Raw genomic sequence first — 27,516 nt, 5'->3', positions numbered from 1 at the left:
GGTCTCCCTCTTGAGTTCGAGGTGGAAGATGTGTTCAAGGGCATTGCTAATACTTTGGGGAGCTCCTCTCTTTAGATCCTGTGATTGTTTCTAGGAGGAGACTAAACTTTGCCAGATTTTGTGTTGGAGTTTCAAGAGGTGTGGATTTGCTCGAATCTATCTCTTTAAAATCTAAACTTGGTATCTGGGACCAATGGATTGAGTTTGAGTCTATTCCTTTTGCCTGCTTTTATTGCAAGAAAGTTGGTCGCTGGGCTAAGAAATGTCCTTCTCTTAAAGGAAAGGCTAAGAAGGTCAAGAAAATGTGGGTGAGAAAGGAACTCTCTAAGGGTGTGGGGGCGGATTTAGATGAGTCTGCCTCCCCAAATGAACCGTCTATGTGTTCAGATGGTGGTGTGGTTGGCAGTGTGATTGGGGGTGTGGAGGTTCCCCCAAAACCTTGCGGGGATGGTGCTTCTCTTCAAGGATAGTTAGATAGCTCAAACTGTGATTTGCAGGCTCCCCATCCTAGTTTGGATTCACCTTTGGAGACAAAGAGTGGCTTGGATGCCTCTGCCTAGGTTATTACGGAGATCCCTAATAGTGACAGCTTGAAGAGGAACCTAGAAGATAAGGTGATCATGACCAAGGAGGGGAGGGATATTGTCAAAGAGGGGAACCAAAAAGATACAGTTTTGCCTGCAGAATATAGGGTTCAAGAGTCTGTGATGGTTGTCAACTTTGTTAGAGGTGAAGTTGAGGACCTTCTAACTGTTTCTCATGATGAGGAAACAGTGTGGGAAGAGGACAGTTTTGATGCCAATTGGATTTCGGTTGGTAAACAGTCTAAAGGTAGGAAGAAAGGTGGTAAAAAAGATGAGGAGATTGCTCCATTGAAAAACAATAAGAAAGGGCCCAAAGCAGATTTTAAAAATGGGGAGTCTAAAACTTTTAAGGGTAGACATGGATGTTCTTCTTTTAAGAATGTTGGTTCAACCCTCAAGAATGGTGAAGTTGGGTCTTCTCCATCATCGGTTGGAAGACCATCCAATTTGCAAAAAAGAATAGCTGAGGCAAATAGAGGCATTGCTGATGGTAGTCAGAGAACCATCCTTGAATCAAATTTTTTTCATAAACTATGAAGATTATCTCTTGGAATATCCGGGGGTTAAATAAAGCTCATAAACATGACATTTTGAAAAATGTGATTAGGGACAATAGGCCGGACATTTTTGTTATTCAAGAAACCAAGATGCTGAAGGATGAGTTGGAATGTCTTCCTATTTTCAAGGGAGGAAGGATTATTGGAAATGATTCTGAAGGAGCGTCAGGCGGGATAGCGGTTTTTTGGATAAATAGATGGATTCAAGGCGAGCTTATCTCTTAAAGCAGAAATATGATGAATGTCAGATTCTTTAATTCTAAAGATGATTTTAGCTGGGTCCTTACTAATGTTTATGCCCCCAACTCCAAATGGGGAAGCAAGGCCTTGTGGGAAGAAATTTCTAATCAGAGAAAGCTTTTTGTTGAGGAGAACTGGATTGTGATGGGGGACTTCAATACCCCTTTAAAAGAGTCTGAAAAATAGGGAGGCAGTCAGATCAATCTGGATAATAGATTAGATTTAATGGACTTTATTGATCATCATCTTCTTCATGATCTTGACTTGCATGGGTTTGAGTACACCTGGACTAATAGAAGAGCTGGAAAGGATCTTATTTAGGTTAGGTTGGATCGTGCTCTTATTAGTAATGATTGGTTCTTGAATTATAAATGTGCACTTAATGCTCAAGTTCATGTGGGATCTGATCATTACCCTATTTTCCTAGTTGCTGATAAGCTCAACTTTCATAAGAATTTCCCCCTCAGATTTGAGAAAATGTGGACTCTTCATCCGGACTTGGAGAATCTAATTAAGGAGTGGTGGGGTATCAAAGTGAAAGGTACAACAATGTTTAGAGTGGCAACCAAATTGAAAAATGTAAAGAAGAATATTAAGAAATGGAATAAACATACTTTTGGCAACATTTTTGAGACAAAAAAAAGATTTTGGAGGAACTTAAAGATATTGAAGATAGGATTCAGACTGATGGTTATGAGGTGGTCTCAAGGGAGGAGGAAAGTAGCAAACTGGTTGAACTTCATGACCTTATTACCAAGGAGGAGATGTTTTGGAGACAACGTTCTAGAAAGGTTTTTTTGAAGGCAGGTGACCGAAATACTAAGTTCTTTCATTTGACTACTTTAAAGCATAGAATGGCTAATAGAATTTCGAGACTTAATACGGATGAAGGTTTGACTGATAATGAAGAGATTATCAAAAGGGAGGCTGTGGAGTTCTTTAGCAGACTGCTTCAAGGTGACCCTAATTTGGATTTGGATAAGCAAAATTTGTTTCTGGAGTGCATTCCAACTTGTATTTTTGAGGCTTAGAATCTGTCCCTCACTTCCATTCCTTCTACGGATGAGATCTCTAAGGCTATTTTCTCTTTCGAGGGTGACAAAGCCCCTGGTCCTGATGGGTTTCCTTTTTTGTTCTTTCATAAATATTGGAATATCATTGGTGTTGATATTTGTAATGGTGTGAAGGTATTTTTTGGTTTCAGAAACATCCTTAGAGAGTTAAATGGCACCTTTATTGCCCTTATTCTGAAGAAGCCGGGTGCTGATAGATTGGATCAGTTTAGGCCTATTAGCTTGTGTAATTCTTTTTATAAGATTATTTCTAAACTTCTTACTCAAAATTTTATCCCTTCTTTCGACTATCATCGCAAGGCAGCAAAATGGGTTTGTTCCTAGTAGACAGATCTTGGATTCGATTATTTTAGTTTATGAAAATATTCATTCTCTTGCAGTGTCGAAGAAGGAAGGGTTTCTTCTTAAGCTCGATCTCTCAAAAGCTTATGACAGAGTGGACTGGAATTTCCTCCTCCATGGTTTGGAAGCATTTGGCTTTAATGGTTCCCCTACCTCTTTCTTTAAGGCTTCCAGGGGTCTTAGACAAGGGGACTCGATCTCTCCTATTCTTTTTGTTATTCTGGCTAAATGCTTGGGGAGATTTGTGGATAATAGGTGAAAGGGGACTTTATGGGCCTTAATCCCTCTTCTTCTGCTCTAGTTTGCTCTCATCAACAATTTGTAGATGATTCTATTATTATGGGGGAGGCTTCGGTGAGAAACGCTAGGAACATTAAGAAGGCTTTGGGTGACTATTGGATGGCCACTGGTCAAATCATTAACTGGAGCAAAAGTTTGATCTACTTTATTAAGGTTGGTGAGGCAAGACAAAATAAGATCAAAAAGATTATTGGCTGTGAGAGTGGTTCTCTGCTTGGAACCTATCTGGGTTTAGCTCCTCCTGATAGCTTTTGGAACTCGTTGATTGATAAAATCCACTTGAAACTTGCTGGTTGGAAAGGTTCTCTCTTCAGTTAGGCTGGTAAGGTTATTGTTTTGAAGTCTATCCTACAAAGTGTTCCGCTTTATGCTTTGAGTGTTTTCAAAATTTTGAGAAAATTTGCTCTTAGTATTGAGAAAATTCAGAAGACTTTCTTGTGGATTGGAACTAAATGTTTGTATGCCCCAAGGGAAGGGAGGGCTTGGCTTGTGAAGGATTACTACAATGAATGAATTCTTATTGGCTAAATTATAATGGAGATGACACAAGGAAGAGGGGGAATGGAAGAATATTTGGGTTGATAAATATAATAGGGACCACTTTGATTTTCATCTTTTCCTTAATAGTGACCTAGAAGAAGGGGGATCTCCAATCTGGAAGAATGCTCAAAAATTCAAATATATTTTAAGGAAAGGGGTTAAATGGAAGGTGGGAAATGGTAGAAAAGTTCTTTTTGGGAAGACGTTTGGATCCTGGACCACCCTCTTTGTGATGATCCAATGTGGAATTGGTATATGGAGCAATGCAAGAATCAGTTTGGTACTTTTGTGGGTGATTATTGGAAGGATGATTTGTGGGTGGATCTTCATAGTGTGGACCATAACTTGGGTGATCTTGGCAAGTGTTTGAATGCGTTCTTTTTAAACCATGAAGAGGATGTTCTGATATGGAAAAATGACCCCAGTGGTATGCACTCTATTGCCTCTGCCTATGCTAAGTCTTTCGATGATCATGATGAACCCTACTAGGCTAAGGCTTGGGTGAAAGGCATGGCACCCAAAGTTAATGTCTTCTTTTGGATTCTTCTGCAGAATAAAATTCTAACTCTTGATAATCTTAAGAAGAGAGGTTTCATCATTGTCAACCGATGTGTTCTTTGCAAGAATGATGGGGAATCGTTGGATCATATCATGGTGCATTGCCCCTTTACCAAGAAGATTTGGGATAAAGTTTGTAGCTTACTGAAAGTGGATTGGGTTTTCCATGCTACTATTCAATTGTTCTTTACTAGTTGAACAACTCCTTCTAGGAATGCTTTGATTGTCAAATTGTGGGACTTCATTCCTCGTTATCTGTGTTGGGGCATTTGGAAGGAGCGCAATGATAGGATCTTTAGTGGAGTGGAATCTAGTCCTGATTAGGTGTTCTATAAAATTAAGGTCCTTATGATTGAAAATATTAAAATTATTGGTTCTGGACAGCAACCTTGTAATGAGTGGGAAGAATGGGTGCTTAATAGCTGGAATATAAGGAGTTTGGGAATGAATATTAAGGATCTTAATCCAAGGGATAATGCTAGATGGGATTGTCCTCAGACGAATTGGTTTAAGTTAAACTTTGACGTGGCCTCGAAAGGGAACTCGAGCAAAGCAGAATGTGGAGTTGTTATTGGAAACTCTAATGGTGACTATGTGGGATGTATGGCTATTCCTATAGAGGATCAAACTAATCATGTTGCAGAAGCCTCTGCTGCTCTTCATGGTCTTCTCTATGCCAAAAGTTTGAATTTGAGGAACATATGGGTGGAAGGTGATTCCCTCAACATTATTAATTGTTTAAATAAAATTATTGAACCATCGTGGACTATTAGCAATACTATCTTCAAGGCTATTAACATTATAAATTCTTTTTAAACATGCATTATAATTCATAATTTTAGAGAAGCCAACCGTACTGCTAATTGGGCTGCGAATGTGGCTTGTTTCAGTGATCATAAAATCATTTGGGATTCTTTATGAGTGCTTACCTCCAGATGGCCGCCAATTTATCGAGTATGATAAATGAAGATCTAAGCAAAAATATTTTAATCAAAGTACCAAGAATTGGAATCGGCAAGGCTGAATTGAATCCTAAATCGGCCATGAATCGGAATTGAATCGGCAAATTTAAAAAACCCTTGAAATTTAACTTATTTCATAAACACTTTATCGCTGATTCGATTCATCGGTTCACAAAAAATCGTTTGGCTTGAATCGAATTGCCGAATCACATGAATTGCATGAATCGCCATGATTCTTGGAACTATGATTTTAATTATGACGGTGTCAGTGATTTGTAACTATGAGGTGAACTCTTTCAGAGTGTGGTGGGTTTTGATTTTTAGAAAGTCGAGCATTTCGCACAAATTCTGGACAGTTTTTTCCATTTCTCTTTTCGTTTGTGGTGTGGCATTCAGTTACAAAGCGATTTGGGGATTTCAGAGAACGAAAACCAGTGAATTTGGTGAAGTGAATATGGGAGGAAAAAGGAAAAGGGTGGAGCCGGCAAGCTGCTCAAAGTGGAGGAACAAGACGGAGGTTTGGGATATTTTAAGGCGAGGCAATTTCACAGGGTACATGGAAAGGCTTAGAGGTAACAATTCGGCTATTACGCACCAATTTATCAAATCTTGGAAGGATGGCTCGGTGATAGTTGGTAAGTAGCCAATGGATGTTATCGAAGAAGTAATTGTGGAGGCCACGAGGCTGGACATGGACAGGATTATTTTTTATCGGGAGAGGAAGCACTCAGACAGGGCCATCGATGATTTTGTGGAGATAGAGCAGGAGAAAAGTCGCCTAGTAAAAATAGGTAATTCGTATTTCAACCTGGCCTTTGTTTCTCGACCATGGCGATTTGTGCTTTTTGTGATAATGGAATATCTAACTTTAGATGGGAGATTCACTTAGCTGTATGGGTACCATTTCATGTTGGCGAATCACTTTCGGCATGATGTTAGGATCAATTTTCCATTTTATTTATTGCAATCTCTTAGTATTTCCACTTAGGCTATTCAAAAAGACCCGAATTGTGAGCATGTTTGCCATGAGGGTCGTATGGTCCTGATAATGAATGTGTTAACGTCCAAGAAAATTGTGAAACTCAGGGGCAGTTTGAAAGGGGTAGACCAGGATACGGAAGGGAGTCTCCTGGATAAGTGTTATGATTCTGATATCCAAGATGAAGCTGAAGGGGGTTTGGGTAGTTTGAAACTGGTAAAAGGATTGTTGAGGAAGGTGATTCTGACCGGGAGAGCAACTTCATGGAGGAATTAGTGAGAGACCACTATAATAAGAGGAGTGGAGGTAAAGGAAAGGGTAGTAAGGGCTTTCAAGATGATTGGGTTTCTCCTCCTTTTGATGATGAGCCTTTGGCTCATGGTTGGAAAGGAAAAGAAAATCTTTAAGGCGACAGGAGGAAAGGTTACAGACTAGGAAGAATGGGGACTCGGATAATGAGGATGTTGGAGAACAAGGGCACCTTCCAGATTTGGATGATAATATTGAAGGTGGGCTCGGGTCATCCAAGGGTCTTTTTGGTAACTCTGGTTCAATTTTGAAGGAGATTGGCTTCCTTAAGCAACAAATGCAGTTTCTGGGCAAGGAAATGGAGCAAATCAGCAATACATTGGGCCAACATATAGACAAACTTTCAGAGGTTTTGGGAATGCAGAGGAAGTTAAAAACCTCATGCATAAGATACCATTGCTCGAGGCCAAACAAAGGGTGATGGATAAAGAGATTAGTGGTATTCAGGGGAAGGTGTTGAAAATGGACACTAAACTGGGCAATTTGGAAAAATTGTTCAAACAGGTGGTGGACAATGTGGGTAAACTCTTGAAGCAGAATGAGAATGACAAAGGGCAGGACTCCCCTCTGGTGGCAGAGACTCAGGGACCAAGCAAATACACCCGAGCTCACTCTAAGAAGAATGAGGATGTTAGTAAGAAGGATGAGGTGAAGGTTGGTGCTGATAATATGCATATTCTGGTGGATTAGGCTGTTGACTTGATAAAGACTTCTTAGCTGGTTGGTTGTTGTTCTTTTACTGTTCTTTTGCTGTCTTTTCCAGCTCTGTCTTGGGTGACCTCATGGTTGTTCTTTTTGGAGGTTTGTTTCATGTTGTCCTGTGTCGCTTTTCTCTGATGGTTACATCGCTTGTTTATCTCTAGACTTTTGTTATTTTGTAAAGATTTCGGGTCCTTTAAAACTTGTTTTTACTTAATCAAAACATGATATTGACATACCTATATCTCATAAGACCTTTAACTTCCAAATACCACTCAAAGCCTTTACATTCTTCACAAATGCGAGTGTTAGTGGTGGCCAAAAGAAACATCCAGTTCCTAATAGTCTCTTCCTTTCTGGCTGAGAAGCTCAGGAGATTCTTGAATTCCATAATGGGGAAAACTTGAACAGGTTTATTATGGACGCAATATTCACTCCTTTTAGGAATGCACAAATTGTCATCTATATTCTTGAGAACCAGGTCCAATTCCTTAATGATCGAACTTTTAAAGAATTTTCTGCAAAAATCCCTAATCGCTGGTTTATCCTCATCAATATACAATACTGTTGCTACAAACATAGCCACAATGTTTGTATTATGCTTTTGGCGGTCCATGACATTAGAAAATTTTGACCCAACTATCCTATTAATAGATCTAAACAGTAGATCATCCTTAGTATTTACCATTATTCTAAATATTAACTCAGTAACTTTCCCTTAAAAAGACATCTCCTGTTTACTTGACTTCATGCAGATTGGAGTATCCATCAAGCCTAGAGACCTAAACCAGAGGGACTCTAATCAGACAGAGAAGAACTAAACAATAATTAACTGATAATGAAGACTCTCCTTAAGTATAAATATAGTGCGTAATAATGAATTGAAGAGGAAGAATTACAAAGGATGAAATTTGAAATCCAAGATCAATAATTATTATCCTGTATCGCTTTTTAAGTGTACTGACTAAAGCAATATTAGTTTTCGTAACTGGTACCTTCGAAAACGCTTTGGACATGTTTTCCTTGATTTGTATTCTCAACATTAGATTTATGTCAGAATTGAGGTTTAACATGAGGTTTGAAGATATGCTTGGGGATTTAGTGAGAAGTATACTATCTTGAAATAATTGCTTGATTTATTGCGTCTTCGGCTTACATGTTGAGAAAATCATTGAAGAATGAACTCATATGTTGGTGTGAAAAATGATCCCTAAACTAACTAAGATTAGTATGTATTTGTTAGAAATGGAAAAAGAAATCTGTAAATAAGCAATACCAGGAAAGAATCTAAGTGAGTAAATGCATGAAAAGATATTACCATAAAATAGGAGAGAGAAAGCTTCAAGCTCCAACACCATGAGACAAGATATTTGGAAAGGGGAAAGCAAAGAAAACCCCTTGTGACATTATGAATGAGGCATGAAAAGCCTAAGAAGGAAGAGAGAGAGCAAGAGAGCAATGGCTCATACAATATTTGAGAAGAGGAAGAAACCTCATTGTTATTGAATGAGAGAGGAGGGTCATCTCTTAAATAGAGATGAGAGAGAGGAGTTGGAATGTAACTCCCATGTCTATGAATGCCACCATTCATAAGTGTGTGAGGCCAAGTGTGAGATTCCTCTTAAGGAGGAATAATCTAAAATTAGAAATTACAATATATATTTGTCCTCACATATTCCACTAGATGACAAAATAAGATGTAGTGGAAAAAGGACAAAAAAGAAATATATTAGGATACCTTGGCTTATATCCTAATATATTACAACAATAAAGAAAGGAGTTCTAACCTTGGTTTATAAACACACCAAGGAAAGATTACAACTTCTAACAGTATTTATGATTACTTATTGAAAAGCCTCTTTATTAGTGCCCATTAATTCCAAGTACATACTATTAGGACTTATAAAGCCCTAATTTCATTTGAAATATCATCTTTTGACATACTTTTTGATTCCTCTAGATGAGTGGTGTACATATCCCACTCCCATACATCTATTTAATCTTCTGCAACGAATACTTCAATCCAATTTAGACATGGAGGGGGACAAACTTGAAGAAAATGAAACAAAAAATCCAAATTCCTTCTAATAGTAGGTGTCCATTCAATGAAATTATCAATGTCTTCGATTGCTAGTATAGGATATGAAGGAGAATTCCTATTACTTGTTATTCTTTGAAGATAAAATCCAAGTTTGGGGATAGTTAGGTCTTTCTAGATATTTGCAATGACTAAAGCAAGATTTTGAAGGTAAGATGCTTCGAAAATTCTTCTACATAATAGTTCAATTGTAGTTTTGTCGGGATCTACTTGTAGAGCTGAAGCAATAAACATTGCAGGAATGTCTGAATTAACTTTGTATCTATCACTATTAATGATGAATTTTTAACCCATAATTCTATGTAGTGCCTGAACTACTAAAAAGTGGGTAGCTGAGTCTTCAGTCTTCTATTATGCCATCAAATGCAATCTATTGTGCAAGACCCTTGACCATAATAGGGGTAGACATGGCTTCAGCCCAAAATGTATATGAATTGGTGAGGCCAAAAGAGCTAACTTATAGGAATGGGATAACTACTGGAAGGGTAAACGAAAACGATGGAGGTTCATAACTGCTTGGGATTTGGTTACATCTTGTAATTGATTCAATATTCAATATTAAATCTCATTCTAGGGCTTAAATATTCTTATTTGTGAATTAATTGTTTTATTCATTTTATACTGTTTGAATGGTGTTTTTAATGAGTATATTACTACCGTCAGCTCTTGAATTTGCTAAAGTGTCCGCATTTTTGTTTCCTTCCCTATAAATATGCATAATCTGAATTGATTCTAGTTTATTAATTCAATCTAAAGCCTGTTCTAATCTAGAGTTGAGTTGCCAATTTGGGGTTCCATTTTTCCTAATTGCATCAAGATGATTTGAGCGTCTCCTTCAATAATCAATTTCTTGATACCAAGTTTCACAGCCAGGCTTAGCCCTTCTATTAATGCTTCCATTTGGCAATATTGTTGGTAAGCTTACCTAAATATTTAGCATGCTTAACTAGCCATTCTTGCTTTCATTATGAATGATACATTCTAGGCTTGCATTTCCATGATTACCTCGGGATGCTCCATTGAATTTAATTTGGCCCACCCTTTTGGTTGTGGAAGCCATTTACAATTAGCTCTAGCTTGTTTATCAGTTTAGAGTATAGCATTGGAGGATTGATGAGATTGCGCCAATTTTTCTTCATATCAGCGTCCCATTCCGAAAATGTTCCTTCTTTTACTGAGTTTCTAAGATTGTTATTGATATTTTTAATGATACTTGCTTTGATTTTGTTTTGGAGGGTTGAGATGGATAGTTTCTTATTTAGGAAGATTCTTTGGTTTATTTCTTTCCAAATTTCCCATAATAGAATTGATGGGGAGATTTTCCATAAGTCATTATATATTTTGGAAGATCCTTTCTTTTGCCAACTTGTCAAGTGATCAAGAAGATTGTTTTGAAAGGTTGAATGCCAATTTAATTTGTTAAATAGCCATAACCAACAAACTCTAGTGAATGGGTAGTTGAATAATATACGTTCAACTGTTTCTAAGTTGTTTTTACAAAGAGCGCATCGTGAAGGCCCTTCAAATCCCAATTTTCTAAATCTATCCGTTGTTAGGATTCTATTTTGAATTGCAACACATAAAAAAATGTCAACTCTGGGTATGCAAGCTAAGTCCCAACATAATTCTAATGAGATTTCTATCGAGTCCCATATTTGAGAATTAGTAATATGTTCATAACCTAATTTAACTTTATAGTTTCCATCTTTTGAGGCTTCCCAAATTAATTTATCATTTCTATTTTTATGATTAGCTATGCATAAATTTATAAAGTTATCATATTGTGTTTCTTCAGATTCTGATAAATTTGTTTGGGTGACTAATTTCCACTCACATTTGAGCGTATTATCAGGGGTATTAACAATATTTTGATAATCTCTAAATGTAGAGCCCCAAAGATTTGATAATGTATCTTTGATATTTGGGGAAAGATTCATCTTATCGGTTCTTGGGAGCCAATCCCAAGAATCTTCCTTGAATAAAGCACTACTTCTATCTCTTGTGTCCCAAGTTAGATACTTGCAAATGAGAGGGCGGCATTGCATCATAAAATTCCATGTTCTAGAACCCTTAGGGGGATTAGAGGTTCAAAAGAAAAATAATGGGTTGGTTGTTGAGAGATATTTATGATATAGGATGCTTGCCCATTTGCTATCTTTGTCCTGAAAAACCCCCAGAATGGGTTGGTTGCTGAGAGATATTTATGATATAAGATGCTTGCCCATTTGCTATCTTTTTCTTGAAAAAGCCCCCAGACTAGCTTGGCTCCCAAAGCCTCATTTTGCCAATTTAAATTTATAATACCTAGACCATCGTAATTTTTGGGTCTACAAATGGTCTCCCATCGAATGAGAGCTTGCTTTTTCATTTCTTCTAACTTGCTCCAGAAGAAGTCTTTCATTTTCTTATCTAGGTTCTTTTTAACCCCACTAGGTAATGGTAAACAAGACATTTGATAAATAGGAATAGCAGAAAGAACGGGTTTGATTTTGGTTGTTCTACCTGCCTTGGTTAACCACTTCCCCTTCCAATTTTCCAAATTTTTATCTATTTTTTCTATTATAGGGTTCCAGGATTTAGAGTCCTTATAACTTTTTTCTCATTGAATTCTTAAATATTTGCATGGGAAGGAGTCGTGCTTATATCCCATGAGTTGACATATATTTTTTTCTATTATCAGGTTTGTGTTCAAAAAATAAATTTCTGATTATCTTCGTTAACTTTTTGCCCAGATGCTTCCATATATTTGTTAATGATTTGTTTGAAGTTGCGAGCTTCTTCCATTGAACTTTCCCCAGGGAGAATAGAATTGTCAGCAAATTGTTGGTGCGTAATATTGGGAATACCTTCCGCAATAGTGGCTCCTTTGATAATAGATTCTGATTGTGCTTTTTCAATAATTCTATCAAAGGCTTCTACCATTATAATAAATAAGAAAGGAGTTATTGGGTCTCCTGGTCTTATTCCTTTTAATATGCTAAAAAAATTCCAGAGAGCCGTTAATCAAAAGAGAGATTTTAGGTGTAGCAATACAATTATAAATTAGATTGATCCATTGTTTTGAGAAACCAAAGGCTTCAAAGGATTTAAACATGAATCTCCAGTCTACTTTATCATATGCTTTTTGGATATCTTAATTCATAAGGATACAAGATTTTTTATAAACTTGTGTTGAATGAATCACTTCTTGAATGATGATGATACCATCTAAAATTGATCTATTAGGCATAAGACCCGTTTATTCTTCAGAAATAAGTTTGGGTAAAAGGACCTTGAGTCTATTGGCTAATGCTTTAGTGAGAATTTTGTAAATAGTATTACATAACGCAATGGGCCTATAATCACTAGGGTCAGTATGATTGACTTTTTTGGGTATTAAAGCTAATAAGGTATTATTAATTTCAGCTAATAGCAACCCTGAATTTCTCGTAGCTTCTAATGCTTTCCAAAGGTCTTCACCTAGAATGTCACAATAGAAAAAAGAAGGCTTGAAAGCCATTTGGCCCTGGAGATTTATTTGAGTGAAGATTAAATAGTGTTTTTTTAATTTCTTCTTTGGAGAAGGCTTTGTTTAATATTTTATTATCTTCCCTTGAGATTAGTTTTTGGGATAGAAGTTAACATACTTTGTTGAGCTTCCAAATTTGAATATTCATAGTTGTTTAGAATTTTTTGTGTAATAATTAACGAAATGTTTTGCTATCTGTTGTGGGTCCTCAATGTTATTGCCTAGTGCATCATTAGTTTTTGATATTCTATTAAAATTTCTATTATTAATAGTGCTGTTGTGAAAAAATTTAGTATTACGATCCCCATTTGTTAACCAATTTTGAAAATTTCCCTTGATTTTTAAAAGATTCTTCTTTTGCTAATATTGATTGTTGTTTTGATAAAAGATCTTTTTCTTTTATATATTTAGTGTTGTCTAATCCTCCTTTGATGATTTGATTATTTAATTTTTCCAATTCTTCTTCTGTTTTTAGTTTATCTTTGAAAATGTTGTTAAAGTTAGTTTCATTCCATATTAAAATATTTTCTTTTAACATTTTTAGTTTAGATATGAAGCAAAACATTTTTGAACCTTCAAAGTGTCCTTCTGACCACCATTGTTTTATGTTCATCATGAATCTCTAATCTTGGAACTGCATTTTTTTCACATTTGAAAGGGTTTCTGGATGGCTTTTGCTATTCGGGTATTTCTAGTCTGACAGGGAAGTGATCAAATCCTGAAAATGGAAGAATCAAGGCTTGTACTGCATGATCTAGTTTTCTGAGATCTCCTTTGAACAAAAATCGATCAAGCCTTTTTGCTATTTGGCAAAACACTTTTCTTCTATTATATCAAGTATAAGTGCCATTTGAGGGAGCACAATCCAACAAGTTGTCATTATTTATCTAGTTCTGAAAGTCTAGCATTGTTTGTGATATAAATTGAGATCCTCCTTGTTTTTCTTCTAAATTTAAGAATGCATTTAAGTCCCCTTCCATCCAAAACTCTTCCGAAGGATGACCATTTATATAAGAGCTGATTTCTTGCCATACTGCTCTTTTACTAGTAGTTTGAGTAGGACCATATACATTGATGATGCTAAATTGCAAGCTTTCTTTATAGCTTTTAATTCTTCCACTTAGCCAATTTTTTCCAATAGATCCTTTAGAATACTCAATTTTCCTTAGGTCCCATATAATACTTATGCCACATGAAGCTCCTTCTGATTGAATTAAGCCTATTCTCCATATCTCTAGTTTTCTACTGAGCGGATCTCCTTCTGTTTTACTTAATTTGATTTCCTAAATTAGTATTATATCTGATTCAAATAAAATAAAATTTCACTTTAATAAACGTTTTTTGTTAGGGGCATTTAAGCCCCTAACATTCCAGGTAGTTATCTTCATTGCTCTGAGGGAAGGACCTTCCCCTTCCCAAATTTCAAAATTTCATGGCTCTTTCTCTGATTTTCAACATTCCCAGTTTCTGATCTTAATTCTGCAAGAGTCTTCCCCCCTCTCTCTTTGTTGACTTTACCACAAAATGGTTTTTTATTTCCTTCCATATTACAAACTAGTCCAAGGGAGTCCATATTATCTTTAGCATTATTAATACTATTCTCAATTGGTTTCTCCTCTATCTCTTCTTCCTCTTCTGTTAATTCTCTAAATATTTTACCACTACAGTTGTTGAATTCTTGCTGAGCCATTAACTTGTTTGCTTCTGGAAATTGGTCATTATATTGTGGGGACAAATCTGCTTTGAAGTTCAGATTACCTTGTACTCCAAATTGATCCCAACATCCTATCAATATTCCTTTATTATCTTCTCTGTTTCTAGATATTTCTTTTGCTTTGTCTTTGATCCTGTTATCTGTTATATAAGCTTCTACTTCTACCAGAATGCCTTCCCATTCCTGCTCTTCTGTTTTTCTAGGGTTATTTTCTGAGGTACTTGGTTCAAAGGGATCTTTCCCATTTGGAGGAGTTTGCCAAAACTTATGAAATTTTTTCTTTCTTTCTTTTGTTCTTTTCCTGTATGTTATGTTCTTTGTTTGGATGCTATGTCCTGCATTCCTTGTTATATTTGTCATTAAGTTTCCCTCCTTTTCTATAGGTGTACTGTGAATACTCTTATGCCGAAGTTTCTTGGTTTCTGTTGATTCCCCTTCCATGTTCTGATGCTCTATAATCACGGTATTATTAAATCCTAGGTTTATATCTTGAACTGAGAATCTGAGATTTCATTTTTCTAGTTCTAAATCCTGATGTGCCTTTTCTGTTTGGATTGTTTCCTTTACTCCCATATTGCATGAAAAGTGGTTTTTATGTGCTTTCTCCCATAGGATAATTTGGTCACTGATATGATTTTGTATAAGTAGGATGTCATGAGTGGGTCTTTTGTATTGAACCAAATTTTCCTTTATATCTTTGATATATAGGTTTTGTTTATTACATTGACTGCATTGTTGAAGGGTATCTAAAATGGCTATGTTGACTTGATTCTCTTTAATATTCTTAATATTCTTGATACCTGAAAGTGCCCTGTTTGCTGGAATTTTTGTAATTGAGACATTATCCAAAAATTCTCCTTCTTCAGTCTCTTGATTCTAACTTGTCTCTATTGGCTTTTCCAATATACTTCATTTTGATTGTTCCATATCTTCTGGGTAATAGTTATTATTTTTATTATAAATATATATTAATGGGAAAATTTCTTTAAGTTCAGAATATTTTGGAAACTGTGGAGAATTTCTGATAGATGAATTAGTTATATTAATAATGTCAGATATATGACCTTTGTATTTGGAAATTTTAAGATTGTAGATCGATTTATTGGTAATTAGTTTGATAGGTTTGAAATTAGAGAGTTTTAAGTTTAGATTGATAAGCATTCTGATATTAGTAAGTTTGTTAGATTTTGCTTTTATACCTATTAAGTCTCCTATATTTGATCCAATACGCCTGATAATTTCTACATGATCCAATTCTGGAAAAATAGATTCTATTTCAATCCAAGTAGGAGCTAAAAATTTATGGACTTCTGATTCATTAAAATGTGGTTCCCAATTTATGAATTTGATTGAATAACCCTTAAAAAAGTAGACTGAAACTGAAAGAAATTCTTTCTTAACATCTTCGAATTTACAATGAATATAATATAATTTATTAGAAATAACTATAAGGGAAATACTTACCTGTGATTTGCAGAAATCTTCCAGCCAATGGATCATCTTAATATTTTTTGAACTGGGTCGATTCCAGTATGCATACAGTCCACAATTAACACAATTTGTCAAACGGTCCTCACTCACTTGATTTCTAATAACAAGTATATTCTCCTCATTTTGATTTGAGTGATTTGCTCTATAGATATAAGGATGATGCAATTTAGGGTTTTTTTTAACAGACAAATCTGATTTAAGAAGAGGGCCAGATGAATGATTCCTAAAATGCTTAAATCTACGGTGTGGAGGGATATAGGGATTATGAATATATTGTTCTTTAGATTGGATCTGGGGAGCAATATTCTGAAGAGAGGTTTTATCCTTATTATTTTGGGGGAAATTAGGGTTACTAAACCTGCTTCCTTTCTTCCTGTGAGCTAAGATCCATCCCTTTTGATCTGGTTTACATATTTTGTTTTTGAAAAGAACGTTTCCTGTTGCTTGAATTTGCTATATAAATTCTTCGCTGGATTCACTTGTATTGTCGAGCTTGGTTCTTTTATAATCCGTCCATCATCATCTACGGTATGTAAGATATAAATTTATTTGCTGATACCAAAGCTTTTCCTTTTGCATATTTAGGTTTTGAAAATTACGTCTGCTGTATTGCCTGGTTTGAAGAAAAGGTTTTGAACTTCGTAGGGATTGCTATATGAGAAAGGGTTGAAATCAAATTTTCTGTAACTTGAGCAAAGTTCCCATAAAGAGCGGAGTTTGCGTGAAGAGAAGAGTGCGCCATTTTTTTCTTAATGGTTTAGTTGCTATTAGTGTGATTAAATTATAATTGTTTATGAAATTTTTAAATTAAAAATTACATCGCTTAAAAAAGTGAACAATTGCTTCTGGCCATTTTGGAGTTGGACTGATTTTTATTTTCATATAAAACAAAATTTATTCAATTGTAAACAACAAATAGGTTTATAAATCAGAAATGAGTACCTAGCACTGAAATGGAGGAAACGATTGATATGATTAATGAGGTTTTTAGATAAGTGCAATAAAATTTGAAATCCTTTTTTTTTCTCATTTAAGCTATGTGGCTTATGCAAGAGTAGTGAGGGCTGGATCGCGTGCGTCATTCTCCATGTCTTTTCATATGGTGACAGGAACTAAGACAACGAGTTAAAGAACCAATCAAAAATTCAAGCACACAGTTAAAAGTGTTAACGTTTGGTAGCTTCTGTCAGATAAACCTATATAAAATTATATATGAGATATAATTTATATAAATGTCATCATTATATTTGAGAAATAAGTCCATTGTTATATGAAATAAATTAATATAATAATGATACACGCACACACACACACACACACACACACACACACACATACTATGATTAAATTTGTTATTATATTAACTATCTAATTGACAAATAGACATGTCCCACGAAGGGACATGTCTCTTCATGGCTTATTCTAGTAATCTACTTCTTAGCATCGATTACCATTTTCCATTATACGCTTTCAACCTTTGATGATGTAATTTGGAGGTTGTAGAACTTCACAGAGGGAACACTTTCAGCATAATAAAGAAGTGAATATAATAACAAACATTTTAAGGAAAATACCAAAGTAGTCAATGATACTAAATCTGGTATAGGAAAATTAAAGCTTTTACAGAATATTTACTGCTAATGTAGATCAAAATATACCTAAAGTCAACTTTGTTTCACATAACAATTGGCATTACATCTTTAACATATCTAATAGTTAAATCCTAGATTTACAATTATCATCTGCAAATTGACATAGCCAAACATAGAATTGCTATTGTGCAAAACCAAGCTCGGTGACTTCAAAAATCACAAGCCACTCTAATTGCCTTAGTTCGAATCCATTTGGTAGCAGGAACACCAATCATTTGTGTCACACTGAAGGAGTTCAACAACTATCTACTAAAATAATCTTAGAACTTGAAGGAAAACTGTTTTCTATGGGGTATGATGAGTCCATGTGCAAGAAGCATCCATTATGGCATCAAACTCAACTTGCAAAGTCTCAATATTTTGCTTGACATCCTGTGCACATCTTCTATAAGTAACAATCACGAAATCCAACCTAAGACTGAGCCATAGATTGACACTATGGATGAAACACATTCACCAAGATATATAATCTAGATACTCGTCCAGTTAACCAAATGTTTTAGGGTTTTTGTCATGGGGTATGGAAAACTCACACGACGATGATTGTAGAAAGTTGCATTAAAAATGAACAATGGAACCCTAAAATCAGCGATATTCCTCTATGCCCCCCTTTCCCCCAATGACTAACACTTCTATGTTTCAATTACATTCCAATCTAAAACCAAGAGGTCAAAATTTATTTAAGTGCCCTCCGAAAAAGGCCATCAATTGACTTAAGAACATTTGACTTAGGTTTAAAATATTTAAATGGTTTAAGTGGAAGTAGGCTTTTCAAAGTCATCACTAATAATATTAATTAATTAGAAAAAACTTATATTCTTAAAATTCAAAGTCCATCCATAATAATTACTATTTTATCTCCTCAAATATATTAAGCTGTAGCCTATGAGAATAAAATAGGCTAGTGAAACTTAAGCATTGACATACTAGATGGAAAGGGACATTACAAATAAAGTGTTTTGATCAAAACAAAACTTTCCGAGTGTCAACATGAGCAAGTAATACTTAAAATGCAAATATTACAAAATTTCAATAAAATATAACCATGACAGAGTCTAGAGCATAAACGGCTTGATATAGCTCCTCAATACCTTTCCAACAATACAAGATTCCCAAAAATTGGAGATGGAGGTAAAATGTTGTGAGGTTGGAAGCCAAAAATAAAGAACTAAATTTAATTGGCAAAGTCCAATATAAAAACCTACATCAAATGCAAAGTGCACAAAACTTGCTTATCAATGATATCGTGTTTTAAAAAATTTGATTCTTGGATCAGAAGTTATGCTTGTTTTGAAAAAGGGCCCAATTTGGCTTGAAGGCATAAATTTTTGGTGTAACTTTTTTGCCTTAGATTTTTCTTTTACTAAAATAGGGCAATTTTTTTTTATTGAATTAAAGGGCTTTTTTTGGCCTTCTAAAAGCAATGACAAGGTTTGTTTGGGCCGAGAGTGCTTCAATAAAAAGCTGTTCATTAGATCTGAGCTTTAAACCTTGGTCTACGACTATGTCATGTGCTGGTCAAATTAAGTGGAACAAAATCCAAATCTGGCTGCTTTGGATTTTTCAGACTCCACGGTGAGCTTAGAATTACACCAACATGCTCCGGGTCATCATATGATGCAGGAAAAGAGCATGCCCAACTGTTCATGATCCAACAGGATTTGCATCCTAAGAATGCTCATATTTGATTATCTCCCAGATTTGAGAAGAGGCTTGCAGATGCGAAGCTTTGGTACCATGTGAGTGTCTCCAATGGACTCAATCCTCTTGAATAACCCACAAAACCCAAAGATGCCTTCCACAAGCAAGTAGTAAGAGCAAAATATTGCCTGATCATGGGCATGATGGAATTAATTGTACATATCATGCTTGCTTATATGTGAAAAATTGATAAATTGGAATAACTAGGATTGTGACAAGTTTTTTGATCCTATGCAATGAGACAACTAGGTACAACTATAAGATAGGATAAGATCACATGATACCCAGGTGTTCGTAAAAATGTTCATATTATATCTGTAAAGTTTACATGTGAACTTGTGTGAAAAGGGCCTAACTAGGAACACGTCAGATAATGTGCTTTCTTCATACCACAAAGGGGTAAACTGAATAGGGAAAACCCTTGTTTACACCAACATAATGCAGTCTTGGGACAGAACTAGTTAATAAAGGAGACATAATATATTTGTCCACAAACATTTGAATGCATGAAGTTCAGAATTTTCCCAGATCTATGTTCATTGCTTGGGAAAGGAGCCCTGATGTACTTGCCATGCGTGCATCCTCTATATATTCACTACTAATCAATACCATCTCCCTTTGAAGAGGCATCTCTTTGTGATATAGATGCCACATTCACTTTTGCACAAATTGCATAGATTGTCATTATTATGAATCAGAGTTAGAATTAGTTCATCTTGTAGCCTGTATAGATTGTCTTCTCTAACCTTTTTACATGTGCAATATCTTAACTAGATTCCTTTGGCTTGATAACAACTTGCCGATCTTGAATTCAATTACATAGCTCATTTTTTCGAAAACTGAAATTGAAAATAAATCCTTCCTAAGACTAGGAACAAACAAATTATCATTGAAATCTAAAGAGTTACTTGGTTGTTTTTGAAAGGAAAATGTACCAAATATTGGTACTAGATATTTGGCATCATCAACAAGCTCAACTTGAACTCTAGAGTTTTGTACTTTTAAATTGGAAAAATACTGCTAGGTTGATGTCAAATGTCTGCATGCCTCACTGTCCACATACCATGCATCCGTCAGAATTGTGCTGATAGAAACTCAAGTAGTGAACTTGTTCATTGGAACTTCTACAAAGGCTACCTTGTACGTTTGTTGCTGCTTCCTTTTGTGCTTCTTGTTTGGACACATTTGTGCATATTGACCCCATTGATGACCAATGATGCAATTGATTTTACTTTAGTCATTCTGTGGCTACGAGGACGAATTCTCATCCTTTGCCTTAACCTTTTTGGGTACATTTCTTTGCTTTTCTTTGTCTGTCCAAAGAGGGCTAAATTAGTGTCACCACCCTTCTTGTTAATTTTTGATTCCATTCCAATTCAATCTTGTATAGTGTCATCCCATAGTCTTTGAAAAGAAGGAAAATAATTCTTGGACACAAATGCTTGCCTTGTAAATGAGAAATCATTCAATACTAAGTTCATTAGCTTTGCATTTTTAACCTTCTTGCCAACTGTTTGAATTTGGTGATGAAGTTCTGACCTTAATTAGCTAATTGATAATTGAATCTGATTTAGTCATTTCTATGGATCTAGAATTTATCTTCCTATTTATGTTTTTACTGTACAAAAGATTAATTAGAGCATCAAACTCCTCGTTCAAGTAAAAATTAGAGCATGAAGCTCCTCATTCTAGTAAAAATTAGAGCATTAAACATCTCCTTGGCTATTATCCTTTGAAATATTGGAAGAATCAAATTATATTTTACTTGACGACTTTTACCTGTTTGAGTTCCCAATTGCTGCAAATTTGAAGCAACCCCTCTTTTACAATAACTTGGCAACCTAAGTCAGAGTCCTCAGAATTTTCTGCTATGGGACCGAATTTCGGTGAATTCATAAAAAATGAAATAAGTTCGTTAAAATTTGGCTTAAATTTGTACGGCTGAAAAAACAGTTGTCACTTTCTGCAAAGGCAGGAGTAGATCCAAAGCGAGCAGTTTCCATTGATTCCCTTCGAGCAGACCCAGCAGCGGCAGATGCTAAAAGATCACCCCCCTTTGTTTATGTTTTATTTGAGCAAACCCAGCTCCGATAGATGATCTTTATGTTCTGGACTAACTTTCAATTTATTTAAATTTATGTTGTATTTATTATTTTATCAATATAAAAGCATTCGGGTTTGTTTAGAATATTAAAATTTTATTTACTAAAATATTAATATTTATTCATTATTATTTTTATTTATTGTTAGATTACTTTCTTTTTATATATATTTTATTAAACATTAATATTTATTATTTGGTATGTTTATTCTTTAATAGTTTTATTAACATGTTTATTTATAACTTTATTTAAAATCATTTTGTAATGATAAACAATTTTGATAATATATTGGATAAACTTATATGTTTTTGAAAATTATATAAGGCAAATTTAATGTTGAATTTTTTCACCCTTATGAACTTTATCCGAACTTCATAGTTGTGGAACTTGAACTCGAACTCAAACCTTGTGGCTTAGTTGGCAACAATTCTCTTACAACAATAAAGGCACCTTGAATTTCCAAGGCAGGAAATTAATTGCACCTTACTATGAATCGTCAAACCTAAGTTTATTTGGTACTATTAAAAGAAAAAAAGAAAAAATTGTTTATTGACAAAACTCCAAGTTGTGGAAAAAATAAATTGTTCATTTTTTTCCCTAGTCAGAGGCTTACCTAACAGAAATAAAAAAGAACTTGTGGTAATATGATGTGATTTTCATAAGAAAAAAACTTGTACGACTCCTAGAAGAATTTGGGGCAATTTCTTCTTGAAATTTTCTGTGATTTTCCATGAAAAAAACTTGCAAAATGTTGCTTCGAAATCTTGTGCTATTTTTTGCCTTAAAAATGATGCGTTTTTATGTTCAAACCATTGAATCTTTTTTTTAATCTCTTGTAGGAGATGAGTTGGAAGATAATTCCAAATAATTAATGCATATCTATATTTAACTATGCTTAATTAGTCCTAACTAGAAGTTTGCTTCTGACAAATTCACATTGAACTTGTCCAGAAGTTCGTACCCTAGCCAAAAACTCAACAAGTGAACATATAGTGATAATGAAGATATCGCATTCATAGATGTTAATGAATACAAGTAAAAATCTAACAATAATTCGCTTGGCTATCTGTTTTCAATGTGGTCTATTATTTTGTGCCTATATGGACTTAAATTGTGAATTGCACCATGCCAAATGGTGTCTGGGCACTATCTTGTGATTTCCTACTTTTTATATGAATTATATCCTTGACAGCATAATTTTGCTGCTCATCTCTGTGTGCTCTAAGTGTTCATTAATGAATCTGTCATTGCATATCTTTCTTTTGCTTGCCAAATACTGTGCACGTAATTATTTAACTTCTTGTTAGGAAAGATCTGTATGCCTATCTTCCAATATTTGCCAGCTGTCTACTTTGTTTCCTATATGTGCACTGGCTTTTATGCACAGCATTTTCCATTTATCTTATGTGTGCTGTCTTTTACACATATCATTTTCCATTTGTCTTTCTTTTTCCTTCCTGTCCCACATTGCTCTTCTGAAGTTCTATTGGTTTATATTTGAATTAATCTTTGTTATTACTTTTGCCTTCTTTCTACCTTCCTTTCTACTATCACCTCTCGTTCCACCACATTGTCATAAGTTATTGTTGAATATTAGTATATACAGCTTTAATATAAACATGCTTTAATTCATTTACAGTTTCCTTATTTGTTTGATACTTCCTTTTTAATGAGTGTAAATTGATCAGGAGGAAGAGAGTTTTACATGGTGCTGTTTATGTTAATCTTATTTGGCATTCTATGTAAATGACAATCTGGAATTTTGTTGTTGTTGTTATGCAGGCAGTAATTTTGATCTCTAATACAAACGGAGATTCACTACACTCGCAACTATTAGCATCAAGTTCTCCTACCTTGTAAGATATGTTTTTCTTTCCATGCATTTGTTGTTGGTTCTGTATTGGTGATGTTTTGTAACAACACGTTAATCTTGTTGAAAATTGCTTGCATTTATTGTTAAGAGGTCTGCGGAAATTGAATCAGCAGTTTAACACGTTAAAAACAATCTTTTGATTATTAGTTAGAGGGAAATGATTTTATTCTTTTTACTCTTTTTTTTCAACATTTTGTTATAATATTATTTTACCATTCACTTGTTAATACAACATGAAGCAGATATTTACAAATTAGCCATGCTTTTACCACGAGGAAACATCTTTGGATTTGAATATTTTTCTAGTTATGTTATGGTGTTAATATTGGGTGCATCTGGAAATCTGTAATTGTATCTTGTCATTATGCGTAGTTTCTTTTTTTAATCATTTAGTGAAACAAAGAAGAATATATATGAAAAAAAAATAATTCTGGTACATATAAATGACCTCAATTATATCAAAATGTCCAGTTGTTTATTACAACTAATATTGATGCATAAAAATATCAGAAACTTAAATTCATATTAAATAATAGTGATTCATAAAATACTGAGAAAAGTAATTACTTAGATGTAGTGTTTACAAGTCTCGGACTTGGCAAACTGAATTTTGACTCAAGCTTAGACTCTCTAGTCTTGGCGAATTGAAAAACTCGAGACATTTTAGAGATGCAAATTGTAATATTCAGGCAATTCAGGTATTTTTAAGGATTTAAAACTTGTTTCATGCCCCCATTAATGAATAGTTTTGAAGACTATTAAAACCACATGGTCTTATTTAGTTTGTAATGGTCAATTATGTTAGTAGGGTAGGCTTTAGCAGCTTTCTGTTATTTCTCAATTAAGCTCTTATCCTTCGCTTCTCTGAATTGTCAATCTTATATGTTATGAAAAGATGTTTGTAATCTCTTAGTGAAGGAGATTTTCACTTCTTAGTTTAAAATCAAAGATTTTAGTAATTCTTTGTGATTTTATTGTTCTAAACTTCTATGGTATCAGAGTTCGGTATCCTAGAATCTCAAGATTAGTGAAGTGAGTCAATTACATGGATTCTGGTAGTGACAAATCGCACACACGTTAGCAAAGAATTTGCTTGAAGATATACATACAAATTATATGAACTGTTTTTAAGTGATTTTTTTTGGGTTAAATTGTGGTTCTTTTTAGAGCTTTTTGAAAAAAAGGAGCTTTTCTAACATGCAAATCATGAGTTTTTATTGTTGTGAAGAAGTGTTTATTTTGAGGAAAACCATGCCATTAAAAAAGGAAACCAATGTGGCATTGTTATGTCATAGGGATTTCTCTTTTTTTGGTAATTTCTTTTGCTTCAAAGTATATTGTTCTTTCTTTCAACCAAGTCTTTGGACTTAGCTTTATTCTCAAAAATTGAATGCAGTTAGCAATTTTTTTCTATACACTTTCTATACACTTAGTTCTAGAACTAGCAAAATTCTGCCTCCATTGTGCACCATGTTCCAAGAAAAGAATCTGAATGAATATCGGAAGAGGCTCGCTTTTCGAGCACAACCTTCAATGCAACATCTAGATTAACAGGGTTAATGGGACTTGCTATCTTTTTGACAAAATCCCTCAAAGTCTCATTTTGCTTCTTGATGGCTTGAATCTATGTTTTGTCTATGTCCATACACTTGAACAAGTGTTTTATTCCCATTTTTGCCAATGCCTTGCCACCTTCCCATGTAGGCTGCTCGAGATCAATTTCTTCAATTCTGTAGTCCTCGGTTGTGAGATCAGCAATGTTTTTCTATAAAGGAGGAACAACTATTTGTGCCTTCCATCTTCCCGACCTAACCTGTGTCACTTATGACATCCGTTGTGCTTTTGTATTGGCCATGGGCAAGTGGAAGGATTGTCTGACCAAGAGCATGTCTACATCCTCAACTGTAGTGGAGGTCCTCTTCCTCTGCTGTATAGCCTTGGATAACCAAATCGTTTTGGTGGAGTGGGACAATGACTGTGGGAGGACTTCTTCTTGTGCACTAGTAGATGGAGCCTTATCCTGCTACTCTCCACCTTTACTCTCTACCCATACCTCTATTTCCTTGTACTCCATTCTTACCTCCGTATATTCTTGCTGCCTGGGAGGAGAAGGTAGTGTTGCCTCTGTGGGGACTTGTGGAACTTGTAGCTCTCGATGGTGTTAATAGTCTTTTAAAATTTTTAATGGTCAGTTGTGTTATTAAGATAGTTTTTAGAAACTATCTTCAATTCTCTAGTTGACCTCTTATCCTTCGCTTTTTTGAGATGTCAATCTTATTCATTATGGAAAGATCTTTGTAATCTCTTATTTAAGGAGACTTTCACTTCTTAGTTCAACTTCGGTTTTTTTATTATCATTGTTAGTGTTGTTATTATTTTAAAGACAATATTCTCATCAAGTAGAAGTTGGGTTGAGCACATAGACAAGTACACATTGATCACATGATATAAATGCAAATTGTAGTAGAAGGAAATAAAGCACCAGAAATATAAATAATATCAAATGTCTGCAAAACTTATGAAATTGATGACATCAAATTTTGCAAATGAATTTCAAAATAAAATATAGGTCTATTGCTTAGAGGAGCTTTTATTACTCAGAGGAGTCTATATTACTTATACCTTAACCCTCCTATGTGTGCGCCTAAGATAGGTCTTAGATGATTTTTAGTCATGATATCTGTTCCTAGGCTCATGCTCAATGACATCCACATTACCTTTAGGATCCTCCAATGGGTGTCCTTGTGCTCTAACCTCCTTTGCCATGGCTACTGCCTCTGCCTCTTGATCCATTTGATTAACCCATGCTAAGTCATATTATTGCTGAAGAAAGGATCATTGATCCTGGTGATCCACTTTGGCTTGCTCCTCTAAAGTGATAGGAGACATGTAGGTGTAGAAGAATTGTTTGTGATAGAGGTGAAGTTTGTAATGAACATAAACAAGATCATTCAACCTATGCACTGACAACTTGCTGCACTTTTGGACTGCATGTGCTCAAACATACTCCAGTTGCGCTCACATCCTGAAGCACTACAAGGCTGGATCAAGATACAAACTACAATCCCTTGTAGATTTGGTACCTTTGTACCAAACATCTTCAACCATGCATTTGAAATAAGAACGCATAAAAATTAATTCCATTCTATAACTTTGAGTTTAATAATGTAAAGTGTAACATATAGAAAGTTTTGATATAAATTCTCTTGCTTATGTCTAGTAAATAGAGGTGTTCTTGTGCAATGCTAGATAGCTCTATCTCATGAACTTTGTGTACTCCAACTGATGAATTAGGTGACATATGCTCAAGAAAGACAATTGATAACAATGCAAAACAAGCTACTCTCAATACTATATAATTATGATTTGAAATTTACAAATGAGCATACAATGGAGAGGGAACCTGTTGATTTGCAATAATTTATTCCCAGAATTAGACTCCAGCTCTTTGATTGGACTCTTCCCTCCTTATTGTAAATGCAGGCTTGTGTAGTTGCTGCTTTCCACACAAATACTGGTGATAATTGATTAGAACCCCCACACCGATTTTATATTGCTGATTTCAGACCCTCCACTCCAGATGTGAGCCTCAAATTGAAAATGCAGATCATAAATACTCAAACTCAGGCCCTAACGAGGATCGGCCAGCTCTTAAAACACCAGTCACTTCCCTTAGCATATCACAGGTGTGAAATTCTCCCTTGCAATCACAGTTCTTGGCCTGCACAATGCAATTTAAGCTGCCCAATGACAGGTACCTCTGAATGTATTCAAATTGCAGCTAGAGAAGGAAAATGATCTCCCTCAAATGTACAATGAACAACTCCCAATTGCAATCATAGATCTTCGAACAATTCTCAGCTACCAATTACTCCCAATTCGATCAACAACCAATGCAAACGAATTCCACCCTAGATACAGAGGGAACAGTAAGGGGAATAGGCAAATCGCTTTACCTCAGTAACAATTTGCAAACAACTTCAGAGTAATCCAAAACCCTCAGCCAAATAATCAATTAAAAGATATAATATTCAAGATGATTAATTATCCCAAATGAAGTCATATTTATAATGCTTTTTGTGCTTTATAATAAAAAGTCCAATTACTTTATAATATAAAGCTCAACAATAATTAAAAGTGCATAAAATATTCATTAAGTCTCATTAAAATTGAAATAAATATGACTTCACAAAATAATCGATTTGGAGAGCAAGAGCAAAAATGCTAGGCAACC

General features: G+C 34.8%; 1 protein-coding gene across 1 annotated transcript in view; it reads left to right on the top strand.

The window, feature by feature from the left end:
• LOC149542587 (uncharacterized) overlaps positions 1 to 27,516 on the top strand; it is a 230,419-nt gene that overhangs the window by 9,905 nt on the left and 192,998 nt on the right. The window contains exon 3 of the mRNA XM_089797485.1: positions 23,192 to 23,265. Coding sequence (XP_089653611.1) covers positions 23,192 to 23,265 — 74 coding nt within the window. The remainder of the gene's footprint in view (positions 1 to 23,191; positions 23,266 to 27,516) is intronic.

The sequence above is a fragment of the Cupressus sempervirens genome, chromosome 8 (genome assembly GCF_028749045.1).
Source record: "Cupressus sempervirens isolate cs-2001-9-10 chromosome 8, ASM2874904v1, whole genome shotgun sequence".
NCBI classification, from domain to species: domain Eukaryota; kingdom Viridiplantae; phylum Streptophyta; class Pinopsida; order Cupressales; family Cupressaceae; genus Cupressus; species Cupressus sempervirens.
This window is presented reverse-complemented; position numbering and strand designations above follow the sequence as displayed.